This window comes from Sander lucioperca, chromosome 16 (assembly GCF_008315115.2).
Source record: "Sander lucioperca isolate FBNREF2018 chromosome 16, SLUC_FBN_1.2, whole genome shotgun sequence".
Classification (NCBI taxonomy): domain Eukaryota; kingdom Metazoa; phylum Chordata; class Actinopteri; order Perciformes; family Percidae; genus Sander; species Sander lucioperca.
The window spans coordinates 6,538,875-6,563,219 of NC_050188.1; the positions used below are offsets into that span (position 1 = coordinate 6,538,875).

The 24,345-nt window shown below is 40.8% G+C and overlaps 1 protein-coding gene and 1 long non-coding RNA gene across 3 annotated transcripts; one reads left to right on the forward strand and one right to left on the reverse strand.

Annotated features, from left to right (window-relative positions):
- Positions 1-1,491: 1,491 nt before the first annotated feature.
- Positions 1,492-19,626, reverse strand: edn2 (endothelin 2). 2 transcript variants are annotated; one of them, XR_004895295.1, is made up of 7 exons: positions 19,406-19,626; positions 18,662-18,809; positions 17,863-17,979; positions 17,206-17,289; positions 15,915-17,094; positions 6,971-6,976; positions 1,492-1,502 (listed from the first exon to the last, which is right to left on the reverse strand). XR_004895295.1 is itself a non-coding variant. In XM_031278562.2 (5 exons), exons 1-5 carry the CDS (start codon positions 19,476-19,478, stop codon positions 16,995-16,997), a joined length of 522 nt encoding a protein of 173 aa, XP_031134422.1. In that variant the 5' UTR covers positions 19,479-19,626; the 3' UTR covers positions 15,521-16,994. The 2 variants fall into 2 exon arrangements, 1 of the variants encoding a protein (XP_031134422.1); XM_031278562.2 differs by lacking the exons at positions 1,492-1,502; positions 6,971-6,976 and having other exon boundaries at positions 15,521-17,094.
- On the forward strand, positions 4,911-9,815 carry LOC118493307. Its single transcript, XR_004895298.1, has 3 exons — positions 4,911-5,074; positions 5,279-5,287; positions 9,802-9,815. It is a non-coding gene; the product is annotated as an uncharacterized LOC118493307 (long non-coding RNA).
- Positions 19,627-24,345: the final 4,719 nt, after the last annotated feature.

Here is a 24,345-nt window from a genome sequence, read left to right on the forward strand (position 1 = left end):
TTTTTATGACGATGGTTCCGCAGTGATTACATTCTAATATCTCCTCCTCTGCATATTTATTGCAGCAGCTGGACAATTAGGTTACTCTAATATTGATTTTCGACTATTTTAAGACGAGGGGAGAACATTTTTCTTTGTTTGATTTCATTAAAAGTAAAGTTGGGCTTTACTGTTATCTTCACGACTCATTTTAAAATAGACAGAGAGAAAATAGAGAGAGATTTGCGATAAGCAGCAGCCGCACTGAACTTCAGTCTGTGGATGTTTACCACTGTGGTGCTGCAGTGTGCCGAATGGACACCTTTTTCTTACACTTTTTAACCAGCAATCCAGTTTAGCTTTAGCATAAATTTTTCAAAAAAACTTTCATTATTCCACATCTTTTGTACATTAGTGGTACTATGATATGAAATTCAAGTTAATTAAAACCATTCCTACTTTTCCAACTATTTCCACTACTTCATCTTCTTCTTATGGATTTAAGCTATTAATCCAGTTTAGCTTTAGCAATTCAGCTATTCAGCATTCCCACGCATTTTCTGCAGGAAATGCATTTTCTAGTTATTATTATAACGTACACTACACTTTCAGGAAATGTATGTACTGTTTCATACTTTTATTATTATATTATTGTTATAAAAGGTTATATTTGCATAAATTATTAATATTTTCTTTTGGTCATATTTACACAGCTAAAGACACATTTAGCATAACGGAATTACATTTTTTGTTAGGGTGTTCGTGAACGTTAGATGATGCTCATCTGTGTTGCCAGATCTCGTGAGAGTTTGTTCCTGAGACAAAGTTTCTTCCTGATTTGTCCGTCTGAAAAATGCCATTTTAGTGTCACATGTTCGGGAGATATGTGGCTTTGACTAACTGGTCCAATATTTACTTAGGTGACTATGGGCGAAAGAATCTGTCATAATCTGCGTTCACGTTCACTTCTCCCATTAGAATCAATACACTCAGACTAGTCTCCTAAAAAGGCGTGGCAGTGGCGAAACCCATGTGACACAGATACAGGAAGTTATTGAGTTGGGGCGTCTCAGTTCTAAACTGTCTCTGCTTTTACTTTTTGTACCTTATCTTTGTAACTTTATTGTAGCTCTGTGTTTTTTGTTTTGGACGTGATTGTGGGCTGTGGCACCTGGACATTGGCATCTCAATGGAATCTCCCATCCTTGGATCCATTATCCAATAGATTGGTAATCCTGTTGAACTAATTATACAATAACAATTGTGCATGTGTTTGCATCAGTTCCTTTTTTTCCTGGGAATTTCTTACAGCTTAACTTCTTTTTAGAAACACTAAATTATATATATTCCTATAAGTCAAGGAATCCACCCAAGCACATTGAAAATTAGATTGATCTGGACCCAGGCTTAAAAACACAGATTTTCATTATAAATCTGTTAAGGATAAGGATCACAGTCGCAATACATCCTTCTGACTGACCTTACCGTATAAGTCCCTGTTGATACAGTCACAGAAATACATTCTTGAACATGTTGTACATGTCCTCTTCTGTGTTTTTCATCGGGGCAGATTCATCCCATCATGGGTACGTTTCCTCTTCTAATCATTTGCCAATCAGCATTGTGATCCTGCATGAAACAGCCTCATATTTAACTCAAAAACAGTGAACAAACAGAGGAAACCTACGTCACTGAACCCTGAAAAGGCTTTCTATAAATATGCTAGATAGTCCGAGCATTTTTTGGTGAATAGAATCTGCACAATGCATGTGCTGTTTGATAGGCTACACCCACATCTTCAAATCTATAATTAGTCAGCAGAATTATATTACTGCTTTTATTGTCTCCATTTAAACACTCCTTTCCTGTGACAAATTTGATCAGACCATAAATTCTAACAATGATGGAAAAGGTGCTGATTTTATCTGCTCTACTCACTTAACTACGTTGACAGATTAATAGATATCTGATCAGTCATGAAACAGATTTCTAATTTTAATGTTTCTAAAAAGTCTGCATTTTACAAGTTAAAATACTTACCGTTTTTTTTTAATTGCATCCAAGCACAATTTTTAGTAGTTTTGTTTAGTAATGCTCAGCTGTATTTAGTATAATAGTGTAACCGAGGCAAGTTGTAGGAGGGATAAAATCCCCCAAATAAGAAATGTTGCATATCCCACATATTGCACAGCCCACAAATGATAAAATACAGTCCTTTATTGAATTCAAGAGGGTAAAAACTCAAGCCATGATGGATAGAAACATGCTAATGCTAACAGTGTCAGGGCCGCCAGAAGAGAAGAAGCCAACCGTTATAACCTCAGCCTGTACAGGAGCCAGACATGCAGGGGATTACCTGGGTGCTACCAGAATGCCCAGACACCACCACACCCACAGACTGGTGCGCAATAAGGCTGAGATAAATGTGCACACACAGCTATCATATATACACCACCATGCAGTGAAGGGGACAGGGGCGATTATCAGGCAGGTAAGACAGCAGTGGCTATAGAACCCTAAAATTATTCATTTAAACTAGTTAAGTCATTTGCTACAAACAATAGCTGCTTAACACCTTACTGTTCATATGATTACCTCAAATAATGCAGATCTGGACCCAGATCTGGCTCCAGCTCATGCAATGACAGGACGTTTAAAGCAACTGCAATAGAAAACATTATGACAGGCCATAAACAAACACACACATACGTACATATGTGTAAAATTGCATAGCTGAACTAGGTAGCAGCTTTTACCTCAGGATATCGCTTCAAATACCATCCCTGCAGTGAGATTTAGTGATAAAACAAGTCATGCAGTCTAAAGGGTCTGGGCTACAGGTGGCTTGAAATGCCTGCATTTAAAAAACAATACAATTGGTCAATAAAAACTCTTTCAAAAAGTGTTCACAAAAGTTACAACAAATTCAGCCTTGACACATACCTTCGAGGAGACTAACCTGTTCCCAAGCCACACTGGACCAAAATGTATCAAGAGATCCTGAGTGCTCCCTACAGTATATCAGATCTTTATAGGGCAATGGTCTCCAGGTGTGTGCCTGCTAATGGAGAGGCAGAGGGTGGAGCTTCCCTGAGAGAGAGGAACTAGAGCCCTTTCCCAATTCCCAGGGGCTGCTTCTCAAGTCTCTTATTTGACATCTCCTCGCTTGAACCGAAAGTTGTTCTGGCCCTCCTTGGTGCCCGCGAGGAGCGAGCATTGTGGATACCAATGCTTCCTTGGAGAGACGGACTAAGACGTGAGGAAGGGAAGCAAATGGTGGAACCATGGATGCAATTTAATGATGCAAGATGAGAGGAAACAAGGAGATGTGTTTTAGAGGGATGAGACATCCTTTCCTCTGAAGCGTCACGTGAATTTGTCAGCTGTACGGGAGGAGTTAGCAGCGGCTTTCAGCTGGATGGCTTCTGGGAAGGCTGCTCTTTGTATCCTCGCTCATAGCTCCTCGAAGATCGCTCCTCGATCCTCGCTCCTCGTGGCAGGAATAAGAGCCTTGAGATGGCCTTCACGGAGGAGGGCCAGAAGAAGTTCCAGTTCAAGCGAGGAGCGAGGTTAAAACCTGGAAGTCTGGATGAATTCAGACAAACATGTTTTACTTGTTGGACCAGTCATAGGAGTATTTCCATCCATCCAGCAGAGCAGAAGCACAATTGTACTTAAAACTAATTCACTAATTCATAATAAATTAGGGTGGAGTTAATTGCAGGCCAAATGACGGTGATGTGTAATTAACATTCTTGTGTACAATAGTAGAGGTTGGACAACCTCTCCGTGGTATTGCTAATGGACCAGAGTTTCTTTCTCAAGAATAACAACTAACAACTAACTACTAATAACCCTAACATAACAGTGGAAAAAGTGAAACTGCAAAAACACAAATGTGGGTTATATTTAGTATAAAGGGTGACACCACTGTCCTGATAATAGAGCCGCCTACACTTTCCTTGTGTTCCTCTGCGGGAAACAGAGGGGGAAACAATAAGCACATCACTGTAAACACAGAGGCTGATTATACACTGCTGTATCACAGTTTCACTCAAACATTAGATAAGCCAATGCCAAGGAATCTTGAAAAACAGATTATGGGTGACTCATGGTTATAACCCTCATTACCGACTTTAATAAATCTGCACAACGGGGTGACCTCTAGCTCACCCAGTATAGACTGCCCTACATAGGCTGGGTCCTTGGCAGTGGCCCGGGTTCGAATCCCACCCGCGGCCCTTTGCTGCGTGTTGTCCCCTCTCTCGCCTTCCTTTCCTATCTGTCTACACTGCATCACCAAGACTCTCAAACCAAATATTTTACACAGATTCATTAAGCTGTACCACTTCCTGCTGTGACCAGGCCTTAACATAGGCTCGTTCGAGATGAGCTGCGCCTCGCCTGTAAAGTGTAAGGGAGCAATCGGCGACAACCAGGGGCGGTCGACGAAAAGTCGCGGTCAAGTCGGACAGTTTCCAGCCGTTTCCAGCAGTCTTCAGTCTGAACAGGAAGTGTTAAGTCCGGTTCTGATTTATTAAAATGTTACCAGACCAATATATCAGCTTGTACACAGTCTCCAGTTGTTTTTATTATGACAGAGTAGCCTGTAAAATGCTCTGCATGCGATCTGTTGCTGATGTTAATGTACACAGACTGTAGATGATCTGTATTCTGATCGGATTTAGTCTCTCGGATGACTAAGCATTACCATCAGACACAAACGTGTTCTGTTAACAGAATAAGCCTTCAAATCAGACAAATATCAATCAAAATCTCTACAATTAAAAAACAATGAAAAGTTTTTTACAAAACGTCATCGTTGAGTCAATTCTGAACCAATCAGCTGTTAGATCAGCTGAGAGTCAGGCTTTTCCCATCATGCCCTGGGTCTTGCAGTCGGTGGAGAGCAACTGCGCCTTCCAGCTTTAAAAACTGCGGCCGCCTCGATCTCGTGAGGTTATCATTGCCCACGTGTGCATGACGTCAGAGCAAGTCGGGGTCAAGTCGGACACAAATCAAACCGGCATGCATTGGGCGGCGATCGCCGGTGATCGATTCGGCACAGGCCTGGCTCATCTCAAACGGGACTACTGTAACATAGCTGGATCCACTGCCACCCACTCTCCTGTCATCGCGAATGAAGGCCATCATCCTGGGCGTCCTCGCTCGATAAAGCTAAGTATGGGAGTACACCCAGAAGAGCTGGAACATCATGGAAACTTGATAAAAAGGTTGGTCGAGGAAAGGCTCTTTGTTTTGAAGGGAGATTCCTCAGACTATAATTAGTTACCCAAAGATCTGCAGAGTGTCAGATATATTTAGGCTAGAAAAATAAAACAAAGGTGTCTGAAGTTATGGAATTTTGTGAGCACGTAGATTGATAAGATCGAGATTCTAGCCAGTATCTGTAATGTTTATAAGAGGATAAACATTCCCAGCAGGGCATTAGATTGGATAGTGGTTTTCCCCCACATGTACAATAATGACATGTTAGTGTCGGGGACTGAGATGGAATGTACCCGTTGGTATTTACATTCCTTGGTGAACAAGGTCATTGTGATGGTTTTACCTCCCACAAATAGGGATCAACATGTTTAAACTAAAAAAATTAAATCCAAGTTGTTGAAAAAAGGAAGAATCCTGGACACTAAAACAAGATTAGATAGACTAGATGACTAATCCAGAGCAAAAACATGATTACATTAAAAACTATCCTCAATTATTTGTCTCAAGCAAAAAAGTACAAAACAAACTAATATTACTGTGACCACAGATGAACATATAATATCTACAGTATATTCATTCACATTATAGACTATCCTGACTAACAATTTGGCCACAGTTAAGCACATTGGCCAAACAAGGTCCAGCATACAAGGCTATCGGGGGAGTCGCAATGTTCTCCGCAGTGAAGCTATCTCACCAGATGGTTGAGATGATGAGTAATCCTGAAATGCTATTTAAACATGTTACACATGTACGTTTGCTAAAAATTACAGTGCCCAGATGTTTTAGGAAATTACTGAGTCTTTTTGTAAAATGAAAACGTATAATCTCAAACCATTTTTAAAGACACATCAATGGGCTTCAGGCTGCGAGCCACAGGCAAGGTAGTGAAGTCGGAGTGTATTGAGAGACAGCGTGATGCATAGTAATAAAAATACAGATGTAAATGGACTGCATTTATATAGCGCTTTTCTAGTCTTAAAGACTACTCAAAGCGCTTTTACACAGTACAGCCATTCAATTCTATTTTATTTATAGTGTCAAATCGTAACACAAGTTATCTCAGGACACTTTACAGATTAGGTCTAGACCACACTCTATAATTTACAGAGACCCAATCATTTTCCTAAGAGCAAGCATCGCACACATTCATACCATACAAGGTGCCACCTGCTCATCAGATAAACATTGACACGCATTCACACATCGATGGTGCAGCATCGGGAGCAATTCAGGGTTCAGTGTCTTGCCCAAGGACACCTCAAAATGTAGACTCCAGGGGCCAGGGATCAAACCACCAACCAGACCTTGGTAGACGACCGCTCTACCACCTGAGCCACAGCTGCCCCAACACTAGTGTTATATTTTAAATTTAAGGTGCCGTAGGTAGGATTGCGAAGATCCAGGACTTAGCCAAAAAAATTGAACATCGACAACTTCTCAGTCCCTCCCCCCTTTCTGCTAAAGCCAAAACGGTCTCCTAAGCCCCTCCCCCCACAAGGGAGAATGAATGCGTGTGCATGAGCAGTGATTGACATGTAGTTAGACACCTCCCCCCTGGCCCTGATTGGTGCATCTGAACAGTGAGTGGTGGATTTTTGCAAATCACACTACAGGCTGTAGATGGTGCCAGAGGAGCCAGATTTTTTTTTAATTACCTTTTTCATGTAGTTCTACTGGAACATAGGGTCAGTTTCAGCAAATATGACAGAAAGTTAGTTTTATAAGTCTTACCTACTGCACCTTTAAGCTTTTGGGAAACTGTTGACTTTTATGCTACATTCAAATCCAATGAGAAACAACTCCACAGAGCCTGCAGAGCCTTTTACCTACCTATCATAAGCCAGTACTTCATCAGCAAATCTTCCAGTTTCTTCTTCCTATTAGTGCATTAATGTACTGTATTTCTGTCATGGGACATTCATCTGTCAGACATCGATCCGACATGTTCATCACCTTTTGAAAAAGCATTCCTTACAGATCGTGGTGATAACTTAACACGGAAAACCCCATTCTTACTGGGTTACACCTTCAGTGGCTCTGCCAGGATGATAAGAATCAATATGCAAATACAGTTTACCTGAAGCAAAAATGATTCCCACCAAACCATCTATGGCCGTCACTTCTATTTGACCTGATGAGAAAGTGACGCTCTGTACTTCAGTATCATATGACAAAGAGAATGTTTCCAGGAGAATGTTAAGAAGGTTAATCTCTTCCACCGGCCAAACAAACACTGCTTTGTTAGACGAGGTGGGAGACGAGCTCTGAGTAGGTTTAGGTCTGCACGAGCGTGGGTGTCTCCAGAAAATCAAACAAGCACTGCATGCCTGTTGCTCGTTTCAGTATGATTAATGGACAGATACACAGCATCACATTGATCCACTGCTTCCTTGCTTACTCGCTCTCCCTTTTAGCTGTAAGTGGTGGGAGGGCGCAGAAGATTTATGGCCCTCATAATGGTTTAAATAGGTGAGGAAGCACTTAATAAACAACTGAGTGGATACCCCACGTGGAGTGGAATGAAAGGTAAAAATTCTTATCCCATGACTTCCTCCTTGTGCAGGTGGAAACGCAACGCAAAACAGTTCCTTTTTTGGAGATTGTCTGCGTATATGGCATTACCAATTCATGAGTATTAAATATGAATCCACTCTCTCCAGTTCCTGTCCTGCATTCAGAGAGGAGTTGGGTCCCTTCTGAACGGGAAGACAGTGGATGATGCCAAACTTAACTCACCTTTGGTCTAGCTAATAAATTGTAAAATAGAGAGAGAGTTGTGTGGAGCTGATTGTCTTAATTAGCTTTGTAGCAACTCATTTGGCAATGGCTTGAATGTAACGGACGTTCATTAATATCAAAACGTTTTTTAAAGCTTTAACTCTACTAAAAATAGGTTTCAAGATTGGTAATGTACTGTATGCCAAAGTCATACCCTGTCCCTTCTTAGGTAGCAGGAGTGAAAATTAGTAATCTTCAACATCTGCTGTACTCTGGTTTCAGAATGATAAAGACAGTTCGAGAACAACTAAATACAAAATAGGATGCTCTACAGGATGATTCTTTTCCTTGGCAACTATCATGTTTTTCCCAAATGGTGTATAGATTTTTAAGCATTCTATTATCAAATGGCTTGAAAAATTGTGCAAATAGCTGCTGTAAATGGAGCATTCCCCAGGACCCCCCCCTCGATTTGGGCTGAGCCCCGAATGTTTACAACGTCTGGCTCCGCCCCTGCTCATTTCTTCATTGAGTTAAACTCACTTCTTAATTCCACATACTACAATCACGATAAGTCCATGCACATAGTCGTCTACGCAGTATTTGTCCATCTTGTGGACGTGCATATTACCACTGTCCCTGTGTCCTCGTTGACACTGATCTGCCATAGTTCATCACGTATTCACCTGCTGTATCTGTATATGTACCTGCCCGACAGCAGATGGACATCGTCAGGTGTTTGAATGGCAAATTAAGATTTGGATCTAGGATAGTGGCTGTTTACAGAGTAGCACACCTTGTTGATACTGTTGCACTGTGAGCGGCTATCGCTGTATCTGGCGAACGTGTGCTCGCACACAGAACATGATGCGATGACAATCTCGACTATAATGTGAAGAATGCCATCCAGTACAGGCATGCTAGTGAGTATTAAGAAGTACATATGTCTGTTTTAGCAGCAGCAGAAGGAATGTCTGACAGTCTGGGGCCATTTCTGCAAGAAAAATTACAGACAGGTAATTTCCCAATACTGTATACGGTTGGACTCTTTTGTCTTTGAATGTTTAGCCAGGTGCAGCTTAATGAAACTCATCTTTGAGCTCAGTGAGGAAGCATCCAGGAATGCTTGCTATTTAAAACAGTCATGTCATTGTTTAGTCACTGGTCTGTGAGCGAGTTCTTTGAAGCCATTACACTTGCTCTGAAATGAGTTTTTAAAAGTTATCCATTTATGCAGTACAACGCCGTCTCATTCTCTGCCTGACCGAGCCTGCTTCCTTCCTGCTGGTCCTGGTTGTTTGGTTATGACTAGACTTCATGTGTTTTGGTATCAGCAGGCATGTTCGGACCGGCGGTGCAGATAGGCCAGTCTGTCCCCAGACTGTCCCCGAGCCACTCTGGTCCCAGCAAACAAAACCAGGAAGAGGAGGAATGCACCGACGCCGGCTTTTACTGTTCTCGCAACCAGTTTGGACTGGAACTGTACAACAGCAAGTGAAAACACAAAAACACTTGATGTGTCACAGAGTTTTATATTGTCATATCATTATTTAAAAAAAAAATATTGCTTTTTTTTGCAGTAGTTCAACAAGTAACAAGGCTACCTTATACAGGGTTTAAGAATGGTTTGTAATTGGTTCATTAATTAGGTTGTGAACCTAACGGAACTTTATTGCAAAGTGTGAAACACATCACTATTTAGCCTATTGATGGGCTACTAATATTTTTGACTGACATAAGGAAGCATTACTGTGTACTGTGCAAACCACATCACCATTTATTTAGTAAACGGGAATGTTTTACACTTGACCTTTTTGCAGTTCTAAATGTTTGTAACTCAAAAGTAAATAGTCATCAAAAGGAGATACCAAGAAACATCAAGATGAGTCAACTCAGTGAACCGATACCATGCTGCTGGTACTCTGTTTTGGAAAGAGCAGAGAAAGTTATTTTCTTACTTTTTAACGCCTCAAATTCCTATTTCAGCATTCCCTTGTTGCAGGATGTGATAAAATAAAAGGAATTAAATAGTAGCGAATGATGGTTGTGCTGTGCCCAGTGAGTTGTATCCTTTTCTACATGCAGACAACAATCTTGTTATGGTTTCAAGCATTCATTTTTCATCACGCTATCTCCACCAAAAGTAGCTTTCTCATTCACTTTCTTCTACAAAAAGACGTTATTTGTCATTTAAAGTTGGCCTATATTATAATTAAATTTCAGCCTTTTGTTATGTACTATGTGTTACCTCGGCGGTCTTTGTGAAAATAATTATATATTATTTTTTTTGCTGGGGAAGGTCTTGCAATAACAAAAATGTCGTACTCACCGCTGCTCTCTGTATCACAAAGTTGGATGGACTTCCTTACTGACAAGAGGAAATGATCATCTCATGATTTTTATCTATAAAGCTCTATTGTTAAAGCTGTCAAACTACCTCACAACTCTTCTCTCGTTAAATCGTGTACCTAAAGTACAAAATCTAATAACTACGTCACCTCAGATTTTTCATATGTACGCACTAATCTTGGCATAACTAGCTTTAGGTACTTGGCATCTTTTAAATGGAATGAACAACAAACTACCCTTAAGCTAGATTTATTTTAAACCGTTATTACCTCCACCAAGGGTTATGTTTTCGGTTTGGTTAGTCCGATTGCTTTTGGTTTGGTTGTCAACAGGATTACGGTAAAACTACTGTCCCGATTATCATGAAACTTGGTGAAAGGGTGTAGCCTAGGCCAAGAATGAACCCATTGCATTTCGAAGCGGATCTGAATCACGGAGCATATACGCAAATGATTTTTCACTTTTCTTAACATTGTTAGAAAGGGTTCGAGTGCTGCATTCATGTAGGGTCTGAATAATCGGAAAAATACCTTCCCGACTGGGACAATTCTGTACATTGCATTAACATTGTGAGATAGGGTATGCATTGGCCGAGGTCTGCGCTCTCTTGTTGCCCTTGTTTAGATGGTTTCTTTTATGCTTTTTTATGTTTTTACTAGATTTTTGGCGATTGTGGTTGTCTGGTTCTGTGGTTTTCTGATTATGAAAGTTTCTAGTTCTCAGGTCTCTCTTAAAAAAAGAGATCTCGGGTGCCTGGTTAGCTCACCTGGTAGAGCAGGCACCCTTATATAGAGGTTTACTCCTCGACCTAGCAGCCACGGGTTCGACTCCGGTCTGCGGCCCTTTGCTGCATGTCATTCCCCCTCTCTCTCACCTTCCATGTCTAAGCTGTCCTATACAAATAAAGGCCTAAAATGCCAAAAAATAAAAAAATGTCAACGAGACTACCTGACTAAATAAAGATTGAATCCCCAGTTCCCACTCCAGTAATTTACGTACAGTGCCTAAGTCAAGTTATATCATTGGTAAATGCACATGCCAGTACAATGCCCTAATCTTAATGTATGGAGCCCAGTGAGACTTTCACAAACAATAATAACCACACAATCATGATTTACCATCAGCCAGCGGGTCGGGGGGGGGCAACAACATGGAATAAGGACTAAGACAAAGCGAAAACAATGCAACTACTGTTATGACAACAGCGTGATTAAGGTTGCAATCTCAATCCCCCATCCAGCCCATATCACTTCCCTGCGCAAACAGTAGACATGCTCCTGTTTTTCCCTTGTTTTTTTTCCCTTCCCGGTTCTCTCCTGTGCTCAAGGAATTTTGGAGGAATGTAGAAAAAGCATCCTGTTTTCATTCCGTACTCTTAGTCAGCTATTCACACTCTGTAGTGCACGCTTGGGGGGTCTGGGAGTTCTTACTGACGTCAGGGTAAATAATTGTCGCTCGACGAGTAATGGAGACACAGGTGCATATTATCAATGCATGGCCTAGTTTGGTTTTGCATCCTACAGTACAATACCTCCAATCGTAGTCCCTACAAAAACCCAATTTCACTGCCTTGATATGTTCAAAACCGTTGCTTTTCAGGAAATGAAAAAACATTTTATTTAGCTATTTTTCTCAAAGTCAGACAATCACCCGCCACTGTTTAAATATGTGTAAAACCCACAGTAAGACGTAAAGGGTGACCAGCAGCATTGATCAGCAGCATTGATTTATGAAAAAAATTGAAATAATGTATACAAGGTTTCTGCCCGACAGCGACAATATAAACCTGTGATTGACTTTGAACGGTGTCCACTTATTCTCTGTCATTCCATATACACTTGAACCTGTGATGGAGATACATGTCCTGCAGATGATTGGAAGTCTCCAACATCCTCTATAATAACTACGTCCCTCTTGCAGAACAGCCTCTCTAAAGTAAACATCAGTGTATGGAGCGACGAGGGGACAGACTCAACACCATCAAGAGATTAACCACTGCACGTTACACTATGAGAAAGAAACGCAATGTGTACTTCATAGTAAATAATACATTTTATTTATATAGCACTTTACATGGTACTCAAAGACACTTTACAGTAAAACCAGCACATTAAAAACAGATAAGCAATAAAACCAACACATAAAACAAGCATATTAAAAGCAATTAAAAACAATAAAACCAGTAACTATCAGGTGAGAAATGTGAGACTATTGTATGTGAAAAGCTAATCTGAAGAGGTGTGTTTTGAATGTGTCCAGGTCAGTACAGTCATGGATGTGTATGGGTAGGGAGTTCCAGAGGGAGGGGGCTGCAATGGTGAAAGCAGCCCCCTGAACCCTGAAAGAGTGGTGGGGAGAGGAGGTTTGCGTCAGAGAAGCGGCAGTTACGGGGGGGCTTGTGGCGGTGGAGCGGGTCTGTGAGGTAGGAAGAAGTGCATTCTTCAGCGGGTTCACTGTGTTCCTGTTCTGTAGGTTCGGTTGATCACGACTTCAAAGTAGTCACACCTCATTTTTTTTCTGCACAGTCAGGCTGAAGTGGAGGCTTAAAAGGGTTTTATTGGCAGCAACATGCAGGAGGTGGCCACAGCCATTTAATCTTTTCTAATTTAATCTTAATTCATTTATATATAGGGCAGTGATGGCATACTCGAGTGCTGGACCCGGACTCGAGTCGCTGTTCTCTGGACTCGTGACTCGACTTGGACTCACGCCCGATGACTTGGACTCGAGGATTTATGAAATTGGACACGACCATTCATTAAATAGGTTCAGAAGTTGGGTGAAGTTTCTGACTACTTTCATGTGTAATAGGCAGGGATGGAGTACTCCTGGTCCTGGACTCGAGTCACTATTCTCTGGACTTGTGACTCGACCCAGACTCGAACTCAGGTAATGGTGACTCGACTCGGACTCTTCTTTGGTGACTCAGACTTGGACTCAAACACTGGGGACTCAAGACTGGACGCGACAGTTGGTGACTCGACTACAACACTGATAAAGGGTAATACCCACAATTCATCAATTTGGTTCTGCGTAGAACCAGGCCCCCAGGAAGTGCTTGGGGCTTTAAAGCAAATTGAACATAGCGTCCAAACGGGGGAATTGCAACTCCGGCCCGTAACATGATGCCCTGTGGCCCAAAAAGACTTTTCTCCATAGACTTACATTTGAGCATCACAACACCGGCGAAATGACTAGTTTCACTATCAGCATTTGATCCATTCAGTCTGAAAAGTCTAGAAGAGCCGCAGGATAAAATGATTTAATCCCTATTCAAGTTAGCGGAGTGTATTTTTTTGTTGAGTTTTATGTATTTTAAAGACCTATCTAGGGACCGACATTGCAAATTAGAATAGGCTATAAATGCTGTGTGTGGTTTATGCTACATACATATTCCCAATTGACCCAATTTTGATATTTCATACTGTAGTATTTGCAGCAGTTGCCTGTGCATTTGGACTTAGTTCCTTGGAAGTCAAAGGGAGAAGAGAAAAACATGGTTGCACCCTTAGGTCGTGTTGACACAACAGATGAATGAGTCTAAGGTTGCTTTCACACCTGACTTTTTACAAAGACCCAATGGGCCTAACTGTATGTAAAGCTGACAGGAAACTCAGTGATTGGACAGTGTTGGCTTCTGTCATCCTGCATCATCAGGACCCACGTAGGGACAGACAGCCAGCCATGCAGCACAGCAGGTGTTCAGACCAGGGCCGGAGTCAAACGTTGTAGACATTTTTTTTTTGGATAATCAAATGCCTAAAACTCTGTACATTATTTGGGAAAAAAACATGATAGTTGCCAAGGGAAAGAATCATCCTGTCGAGCCTACATCCTATTTTGTTTCTAATTGTTATCCAACTGCCTTCATCATTCTGAAACCAGAACGCATAAGATGTTGAGGATGACTCATATTCACTCCTGCCACCTGGGGAAAAAAATTGTCTGATGTCTCTATTTTTTTATGTTACATAACGTAGGTAGGGTAGGAATTTGGCGTCAACAGCATTACTAATCTTGAAACCTGGGGAAAAACTGGGGAAATCTTGCCATTCATTCTGTGAACTCTGAGTTCACAGAATGAATGGCAAGATTTCCCCAGTAATAATGCCAGTTAAACGTACGTCCTGACCCAGTGCGTCAAAAAGTGACGCCAAGAGTCCCGACCAAGTGCTTCTAAATATGACGCAGAAGGGCTAGACGCTAAAGGAGACTTTTTTGCAAAGGCACCTGACCAAGCGCAGCTTTTTGACGCGCTGGGAGTGAGAAGGTGGCTTTTTTTTCCTACTTCATTTGATACCCATCATGTGAATGGAAGCATTCAGTTGCATACGATGCCACCACCTCTCCACCAGTAGCTACTGCAGTAGTGGGCCACTCACATATTGCATTAAATTGAAGAACGCTTGCATTGATTGGCTGTGAGCAAAATCGTACAAGGATAAAGCATTGAATGACGCTATCATTCGACTGGAGAAGTTTTGATACTACTCGGTACTGGGTTATTTCGGTATAAACCATAAAGGTATCGAGTACCGATACCCAGCTCTACCATCCGGTCACCTTCTGTTCACGATTATTTCCACAATAACATATACATGTGTTTGGACTTGCATGAATAATCACATGGAAATTCAATGAAACGTCAACCAACATTACATAAATGTAGACAGCTATTAACCAGCTCTTGAAAATGTAGAAAATAGCTTTATTTTTTTTCCATTACATTTCTAAATTATAGGACCAACTGGACTTGGTAAAATAGCTCTGATTTCAATATGTTAAGTATTTTGGAAACAACTGATCACAATGAAAGATTCAATTGATTGTTTGAAAAGCTTATTTCCTTCATTTTCAAGTTATTACTCAATGAAAGAAGAAGAAAGGATCTTTTATACACTGAAATCCTCGGCTGCAGGTCAAGACAATATGGGGCCTTTTAAAAGGCTGTCGTATTGTACCTTTAATGTCTTCCTCAAATGCATACTGAAGCTGTTAAGTCTTTGTTTAGGTCCGGCAAGCTTTAGGTTCTTAACAATTCGGGTCCAATGTTTAACAAACAGTTCAGTATTTACTTCTTAAAAAGAATAGAGAACACAAAACAGTGGTAAACCGTCTAACAATATTGTTGTCATGTCATATCAGTATTGAATATGTTCAAAAAAATAGTCGAAATAGTGAAATAAAGTGTTTGCTGGAACATGCAAACACATAAGTCAAATAAAATCACCAATTTGCCACAGAATATTTTCTTGCATTTTTTTATTTTGTCATACACAAGTCAGTGCATTGTTCATAGCAATATAAATACATCTCTGAATAAGTTAGAGAATAAATAAATTGTTTTATATACAATTCAGCATTTAACAGTAAACTTCTAAGCTGGTAAACTATCCGTTGTACACAGCATTGAGATATCTGAAGAAGAGTTACAGTGAAGGTTTATATTCCCATGTGTCTGTGGGTTGACTACAATCCAACATGGCAGATGGAGTCAATGGATTCATGGCACAGAGAAAGTGCAGGCCGCAGATAAAAAGCTTTTGAAGTGCAGATCACAAGTGGAGAGTCAATTTTTTCCAGTTACTTATTACAGAGGAATTAAGTGAACATTTGTCAGGGGGGGAAAAAACAACATTGTTTGGCAAGCTGCAGGTCATTGAAACTTTCTGGCTTATCTTCAATCAAAACATTAAACAGGAGCTATGCAATAAACACTAAAGCCAACACAATAAGCCTACTGTTGTTATGCTAGCAGAAAGTTGACTGTATGTGTGTGTGTGTGTGTGTGTGTGTGTGTGTGTGTGTGTGTGTGTACGTGCGTGTGTGCGTGTGTGTGTGTGTGTGTGTGCGCGCGCGTGCACGTGTGCATGCATGCGCATGCAGCTCACAATGGACCTTGCATAAAGCTAACAGTGAGATACATCCCAAAGAGATGACTTTCATTTCACTGAGACCATGTCTGCCAAGAGTGAACAAGCTGCCATTTTTAAGAACTGCCCAATATTAAAAAAATAATATTTATTCATTAGAAATTTGCTTATGTGTCGTAAACACCTGGCAGGACGCCAGATTCCAGCTCTGATACAGAGCAATATTAAACTGAACCAAAGGTCAGCAATTACAGAATGGTTTCAAGACCATTAAAAGGTAAACATTGACAAAGAGTTCCCAACTAAATACAGAGTTGATTGAGAGTTGAATAAGTAACAATCCTACAATCCTCAGTGTAGGTGAGTTGTGGATTTAAAATTGTCCCTTAAGACAAGAGAGTCACAGGAGTGATTTGTCCATATGAACAAACGAAGCACAGATCAGTGACTGATTAGTCATTGTAAACTTTCTTGATGTGGTTCCCCAAAAGGCCAGACACCAGTTTCCATGTTCTTGGCTTTAATGGATCCTTCCCTGGCATCTATTGTTAAGTTCAAAAAAGTTCAAAGAGAGTTCAAGAAATGACTCCAAACGTCTCCAGCCAGCAGTGTTCCTGCCGTGGTGCTTCTGTCTCGGTGAGCTGCCAGTCTCCCAAGCTTTGTATTGTTGACCAAATGCTTGAACCGTTGCCATTCTTCCACCGCCACATCCCCAGAGTTGGTAAGCCTCTTGACATGTTTCAAAACCCTGGTTCTGGCATTGAAGGCAGTTTGAAGGAGTCTCCGGCCCATGGAGGTTGAATCCATAGGAAGTTGAACCGCCTCTAGTGTTCGCTCAGTTCTCTACCTTCTTGTTCTGCTCCTCAGCCTGTTTACCCCACCCGGGTTCTCGTTTGATGACAGAATCTCTTTTGCGATCACAACGTTGGACTTGATCACAGATCTGCAGGAAGAACAAAAGGAAACAGGTGAGCTTTGTGTGTTGTAGAAATGACCATCAATCACAGCACAATATAGATTTAAAAGGTTGGTCCCTAAACGGTTCTTTATGTACCTGAAAGATGCCAGCAACGTGTTGCTGTTTGTGCTTGCAGATTCTACCAATGGGCCCACGACATTAGTCCTTGGATTCTCTGAGCTGTGGACAGATACAACAACAGTGTTAAAACATGGATATAACAATGGATATTTTTTATTATATAAAAAATTAAACCTCTTTTGTCTGGCATTAATATGTTAATTGTAGCAAAACATATCTTTAGATGCTTATGAGCAGGAATGCAGGGTGCGCCTTCCAAAACACCACCTACTGTAGGATAACATCTAAGTGACTAACCCATACTGGTGGTTTCATTATGGCAATAAGTCAAAGACGCAACAAACATTTCCTTGAGCAAGAGCAGAAATGTAAACTTTCCAAAAATAGCAGTGTTGCTAATACCCCTTTGTGATTTCGATCAAGTCCTGCAAGGAACTGCGGGCCATTCTCTGCACTATGACTCCTACCCCTATACTGTATTAACACTATCACACACTGAATCATTTCGCCTCCTCTCTGACTCGTCCTCTACATCAACATACTTCAGGCTCGTCACACACGGCTGACACTGGAAGAAGAAACAGAACCTTCTTTGATACTATCTAGCATCCTAAGGAGATGTGATGGGCTGTAGATCTAGGTAGATGGAAGAAGTAAGGGAAGGGCGCTTACCTTTGAAGGCAGAAGCCAGAGCAGGTTTTATCGGCTGGGTTAAGGCATTCGCAACGTTCAGCTGAACGGCGCCGGCGACGAGACAGGGGACTTCCAAGGCCATAAGGAAGCAGTTTACTGTAACAGAAAATGAAACGTATTAGGACAGTGTTGAAGCAATTGGGAATCTGGGATTAGTTTAGAAACCATGAGTTTCTAAACTAAACTAAATGAGTGCTACTGGGGGTTGGGGTCAGGGATAGGGTTATACATTTTAGGGTTAGGTTTGGGCTAAGACGTAGCCTACATGATGGGCGCTACGACGCGCAGGGGCACAAGGGGACCATCAGTGTAAAAAACTTTGGTTATTTAAAAAGGAATAAAGTCTTTATAGACAGGACGGTCAGCAGAAGTTATATTACTTAAAAAAAAGTCCCCCTCCCATCTACCACAATCTCTCCCCTGTACAAATTAAAAGAAATTGTCACATTATGTATATATATAATTCATTTTAAAACATGATAAATAACAATGATATGATATGATAATTTATTCACATAAAAATATTATGACATTTAATTAAAAGGACGTTATTAAGTGCTTATTGAATTGATTGCCATTGCAATAAAAAAAATGACACATACCTATCATAAAAGGTTAGTAAAACAAGTGCTTGGATAGTGGTGCTAAAAATGGGAGAGTGATTTAAACCCCTTAGGCTATATTTTAGGGTTAGTTTTTTTTTTTTTAAGTCAATCTCCCGGTCTAGTAACAAATGCAGCTCTCTGAGTGTATGTCTGTAAGTACTGTGCAGCCTCACCTTGGCGTGTTGACCCAGATAATATCCAGGTGGCAGAAGTAGATGCACTCTTTATCATCCCAGCTGTTACAGGAGCAGCGTTTGGTCCTAACGCGGTGTGGAGCCTGAGCTGGCAGCTCTGGCCGCTCTGATAACGGGAGTCCACAACCTAGAAAAACACATTCCGAGATTAAAAAAAGTGCCGACTAATCCTTTGCAGTATAACTGTGCTGTTAGAGGCTATCAACATGTAAACACAAAAGAAATCCACTTGACGAGTTAACACCCACTTGTGCGGTTAAACAAATGAGATTGTGATTAATGGTGGAACATTTTGATTAAACTACAAATCAAGGAGCTTAATCCAAGTCAAACAATCCTGCAAGACGTGGCTGTATCAATAATGCTGTGGTAGCAATGTGATTACCTTTCAATAAAAGGTGGGTTGCTTATCACAAGAAAGTATTATCTGGAATGCTGAACTCAGCTCTTGTTTTGTACTCTCTGTGGTGACTGGCAAAGAGTCAAAAGCTGCAGTTTGTATCCCAGCATCTTCCTCTTTTGCTCAACTAATTTGTGCTGCTTTTACTATTTTGTAACATTGCTCAAACACTAACCCTAAAACCTTTATCTAAACCAGCTAAGAAAAAACTGGACAAAAAGGAATATATTATGAAAGAAAATGATACATATGAAAATCTACAAATACATTTAAAAGAAAAAACAAAATCTAAAATTCCAAGAAACCAAAAATATGTTACTCACCCTCTTGCAGAGCCATGCAGATGATAAATAAAGTCAGTGTCTTGCACATGAAGGAAGCCATCATTATCATCATCACCCCTGTGTCTGATGTTCTGAAGTGAAAATGCAGCAGCAAGTCAGTTGTCACACTCAGAGAGTCTTTGCAGTTGTGCGAGTTGAGGCTGGAAAGCAGACAGGTGCTTTGTGTTCACTTTCCTGCCAGGACATCTACTTATATACTACCACCCCCCCCCACCACCCTACCCCCACGCGGCTGATATCACGGTGGCCCCTCCCCTGCGAACTCGTCAGAACAGTGTTGATTACACAACACACACATATTCCACCTGCCCTCCTCGCATTCCAGCACTGACCTTAACAGACAGTGCTGCCAGCGCCCCCGACAGGCCAAGAAGGGCAGGGACAACACGTCAAGGACCGACAGAGTCTTACAGCCATACGGTTTGGAGTAAAGAGCCAACTGCCTTTATTTTCTGCTGGAAAATTTTCTACAAATATTGAGTGTTTTTGTTTTAGAGTTACACTTAGATTATCTTTGGACATGACACCTTAACTAAAAATGTCCTAGACTGAGACTAAGTTACAATTTGGACCAGTGTAAGAAGAAGTACTCTGATCTTTTACTTGAGTATCAGTAGTAATACCACAGTGTAAAATACTCATTTTTTTTTAGAAAGAAACAAATACATAATATCAGTGAATTATAGTTAGTAATATATTCACGTATAAGCATCGCTAATGTTGGTAAATGTAGAGCTAATTTCAATCAGGCTACTTGATATAGTGCTAGGTAGTTTAATCCATAATACATCATAATGATGATTTATATATTGTATTAATAATCTGAACCGGCAAAGTAATTTGTGACTAATGTTGTCTGATATATATAAATATAGTGGTGTATAAAGTATAATATTTGCCTCCAAAATGTACTGAAGTAGAAATGTAAAATGGAAATACTCAAGTAAAGTACAAGTAGCTGAAAATTGTACTTATAGTACTTACAGTACTTGAGTAAATGTGCTCGGTTGCATTCCACCACTGGTTTGGACATAGAGGATGAGATGAACAAACCAAAACAGATATCTGAGACACATCAACATCTGGATTTGAGTGCAGTAACAACAGTGGTTATATAAGTAAGTATGATGCCAACGTTGTGAGTGTGTGTTTCAATGTGTTTCAATCTGGATGTGTGTGAGGGGGAAGAGAGAAAAGCAAAAGAATGTGAGACAAAAATGTGGCCAGGAAAAAAAAAACTAATGAAGTAATATGAAAAAAGAGAAACATGAATTAAGGAGAAAAAAAACAAAAAAACTAGAAGCCCAGCAATACTTGCTCGCCAGCTACAGGGACACTAAGCAGCACTGTGAGTTTGACTAACAATGCAATCGCGATATGATTCACGATGTTGGAGGGAACAATAATTTGTGTATCATTATTTAGATTTTCATTGAAAAATTTAAAATAAAAATAAAAAAATAAATGTATAGGCTGGGACGTCTCTGTAGCACCACAGAACTTAATTCAGAGTGGTTTGACACATATTTTGCCTTTAACAAATATTGTGCCCGCCCCTGCGATTTCGATATTGCAGAAGTCCATATTTCGATTTCGATTAAATTGCGATTAATTGTGCAGCCCTAGTCACTACACCACCAAGTTTCTAGAAACACATATGTCACTAACACATTTCTTTATGGTACTCTCTGGTGGGACTACTGCTGAGTAAAATCCTTCCATAGCAAAGACATCTCAAACAAAGAAAAAAACATCTGATCTAACCAAAGTTTGAATTTCACACGCAGACAGCCTGCCTGGCAGCGGGTCTGTAAGGACCAATGTACATTTCCAGGATAATTGCCTGACATCCGCTCTTTGTATGTTGCTGTTCTCACACTCCATTCACTCCAGAAAACAACAACAACCTTCGAGCTAGCAAGCTACAGTTTTTTTTAGAGATCATTTTTTGGGGCATTTTAGGCCTTTATTATATAGGACAGCTGAAGATATGAAAGGGGGGAGAGAGAGAGAGAGAGAGAGGGGGCCACAGGTCGGAGTCGAACCTGCGGCTGCTGCGACAAGGACTGAGCCTTTGTACATGACATGGGGCGCACGCTCTACCAGGTGAGCTATCCAGGCGCCCCAATATAGCAAGTTTTGAAGAAAAATTTGGATCGTGCAACAAGGCGGGCCTGCTTGGTTGTTTCAGGGAATGATTGTGAAGGTGTTTGGTGTTTTAAGCCCCAACATCGTCTTCCAGGCAGCGCTGTCTGGAAGGCACTAGTAGTCAACGTAGTAGTCGACGTTGGGGGCTTAAAACACGATCGAGCGATTGTAAGGAATATGTTTACAGCATTTCCTCTCTAACTGGGACGTTTTGGGACTGATATGAGAGGATTGCTGTGGACGAAGTACATGCGGTGATAAGAGCAAAGAGCAAATGAGGTTTAACCATGTATCCAGCTAATTGTATGTGACTGTATTCACCATGTATTGTCAAATTCTAATTGGGAATTCAAGCAATCCAAAAAGTGTCTCTCTTGATTGATACACTTATATGTTAAAACAGACTTAAGACTGTATTCTGTCATGCAGAACAATAAGAACACTTACAGTATTGTAAGCAGTCGGGATAGAGTGGCGGCAGATGATAGTCCCAAACATGACATGGCCCTTGTGTTTTTCTTTCTCTTTGTTTTTCCAGAGGCGTTGGGCATGCAGGATGAGGCCGGAGGCGGCGGGGGGGGGAAGAGAGGAGCAGTGACAGTAATTAACAGACAGAGGGCTCGCATTTGCCACACGGCACGGCTGATATGAGGATGATGAAGTCGTCAGCACCCCACCCCCCCGCCGCAGGAAGGTGAGGTCATGGCACAATCGTCCCACACACCCCTCTACTGTCACACAACAACATCTCAGCGCGTAACATGCTCTGACCTTCGTAGAGAGATACGCAGCCGCCTGCCACATCAGCTTTCTGTAACCCACACCACCATGCATGTAGTGCACTGACACACACACACACACACGCGCACATGCACGCACACACACAGTCAGTTTACACTGCCCACGTATCTCTTACCAGTGACAAAAACTGACATCATGAATTTGACCACAGCCTGGCCGCCCACACAGTCTAACAGTTACAGTTACACGCAAACATACTCAGGTATTCCTCGCTCTTATCAGCTATAGAATAGGTTATCCTTATCCATAGGTATGTACAAATCCATAGGTATGTCCATTTATGTACAGCCATATGGCACATATGTGCACTTGATAACTCGATAACGCAGGCAAAAAATGGACGGATCACGGTGGCTCAGAACAAATGCAAAGAACAAACTCGTCAAACAAGAACGTATTATTTAAAATACAAACCACTCAGCACTCAGGGCTGACATGTTTTTATGCTACTGACTCAGTCAGGAGATTATAGTAAAGAAACATTGTTCTTACATTTCTTTTTATAAAAATGTATCTTTAAAAAATGTTTTACATGATTGGCTTCCAAAGAGGATCCATTCTTTAAAGGTGTACATCTTTTTATGAAACCTTTGTGTTCCATTATAAATCAAATTAAAGTCAAATTCCTTGTAAGAGCTAACCTCCCTGACGGACATATACATTTTTTTATTTGTATTTATTTATTCATGACTTAAAGCAGTTCCAGAATCTAAATATTTAAAAATTGTGTAAGTAAATGTGAAAAGTCTAGCCAGTTTAAATGACCCGCAACATTTATTAGGTAAACTTACCTTCTTATTACTTGTCCTGTATTCATTCTGTATGAAAATTACAGAATTAAGAGCAATGTGTTCCATGCAGGAAGAGTCAGTTCATTCATATATTTTCTCTCCAGACGTTTCTGCACATTTTCTATGGGTCATTTTTCAGGCGCATAAAATAATAAATGAGTTTCACACGCTCTTTACCATAAATGGTTTGAAGTCCAAACCCAAGCAGAAGCCAGACCAAAACAAAAAGGCAATTAGAAACAGGAAAGAGTACAATTGTTTAAGCCATTCAACTCAAAGATGGAAAATGTCAGGAATGTTACATCAGAGGAATGCAGAAGATAGGAACAGACACCTACAGAAACAGGAAAAAACACTGCTGAAACATGTATATTTGTGTGTGGTCATAGTTTACATGGGCTAAGTGGTGGGGGAAATGCCAAAAGGATGTCACAATGCAGAAAGACTGGCATTTGACCAACTATTTGTTACAGTGAAGAAAGAAAAAAAAAAACTCATCTAGAGCAAATATTTGTCCAGCGGTGCAGACTGGAAGAATGGGCTCAATCTTAAAAGGAACCCCCTTGTCCCCTTCCCCTGCTGCTCTCTCCAGACAAGGCAGCAGTGGAACATGGTGACTGTGCAAGTCGCGGTGTAAAAAAAAATGTGCCCTTATCCATTTCCCACATCCGGCTGCTGCCGAGGGCAACAGAGGAATGTGAGGCGGAGTGACGATAAACAAATAGCGGAACCGTGATTGTGGAGGATGAGTTTAAATGTACGGGCTGTGACACAATAACACAGAAACGAGTCCCCGCATTCAGGATTCCACACAGTGGAAAAAAAATAAAAAATAAATGTGTGTAAGGTGTTTGTGCACTTGGAAGTGATAAAATGATGGCACTATTACTTGTGTTGTCTTCTGGTCGACCATGCACTTGTTGTCCTTCTGGGTCAAAATTAACCCTTTTTTTTTTTTAAATATTTTTGACACATTTTCTGACGTTTTTGTCACTTTTTTTTCCATGTGTTCGATGCAACTTATTGCCAATAGTTTGACACGTATTTTTGGAATTCATGGTGAATAAATTTCATTCATAGGAGATTATACCTAATTCTGAAATGATGAATGATTTTGTCTAATATTAGAGGAACGTATGTTGGTGGAGAATCACAGATGTGTGGATGTCAAAGATTAGT

What these genes read in the sequence shown, in the direction of transcription:
- edn2 (XM_031278562.2), bottom strand. Translation starts at nt 19,478, where the DNA reads ATGATGATAATGATGGCTTCCTTCATGTGCAAGACACTGACTTTATTT. An exon ending in ATCTGGGTCAACACGCCAAG is followed by an intron (nt 17,980 to 18,661) that starts GTGAGGCTGCAC and finishes TTTCTGTTACAG; the next exon opens with TAAACTGCTTCCTTATGGCC. An exon ending in TCTGGCTTCTGCCTTCAAAG is followed by an intron (nt 17,290 to 17,862) that starts GTAAGCGCCCTT and finishes ATCTGTCCACAG; the next exon opens with CTCAGAGAATCCAAGGACTA.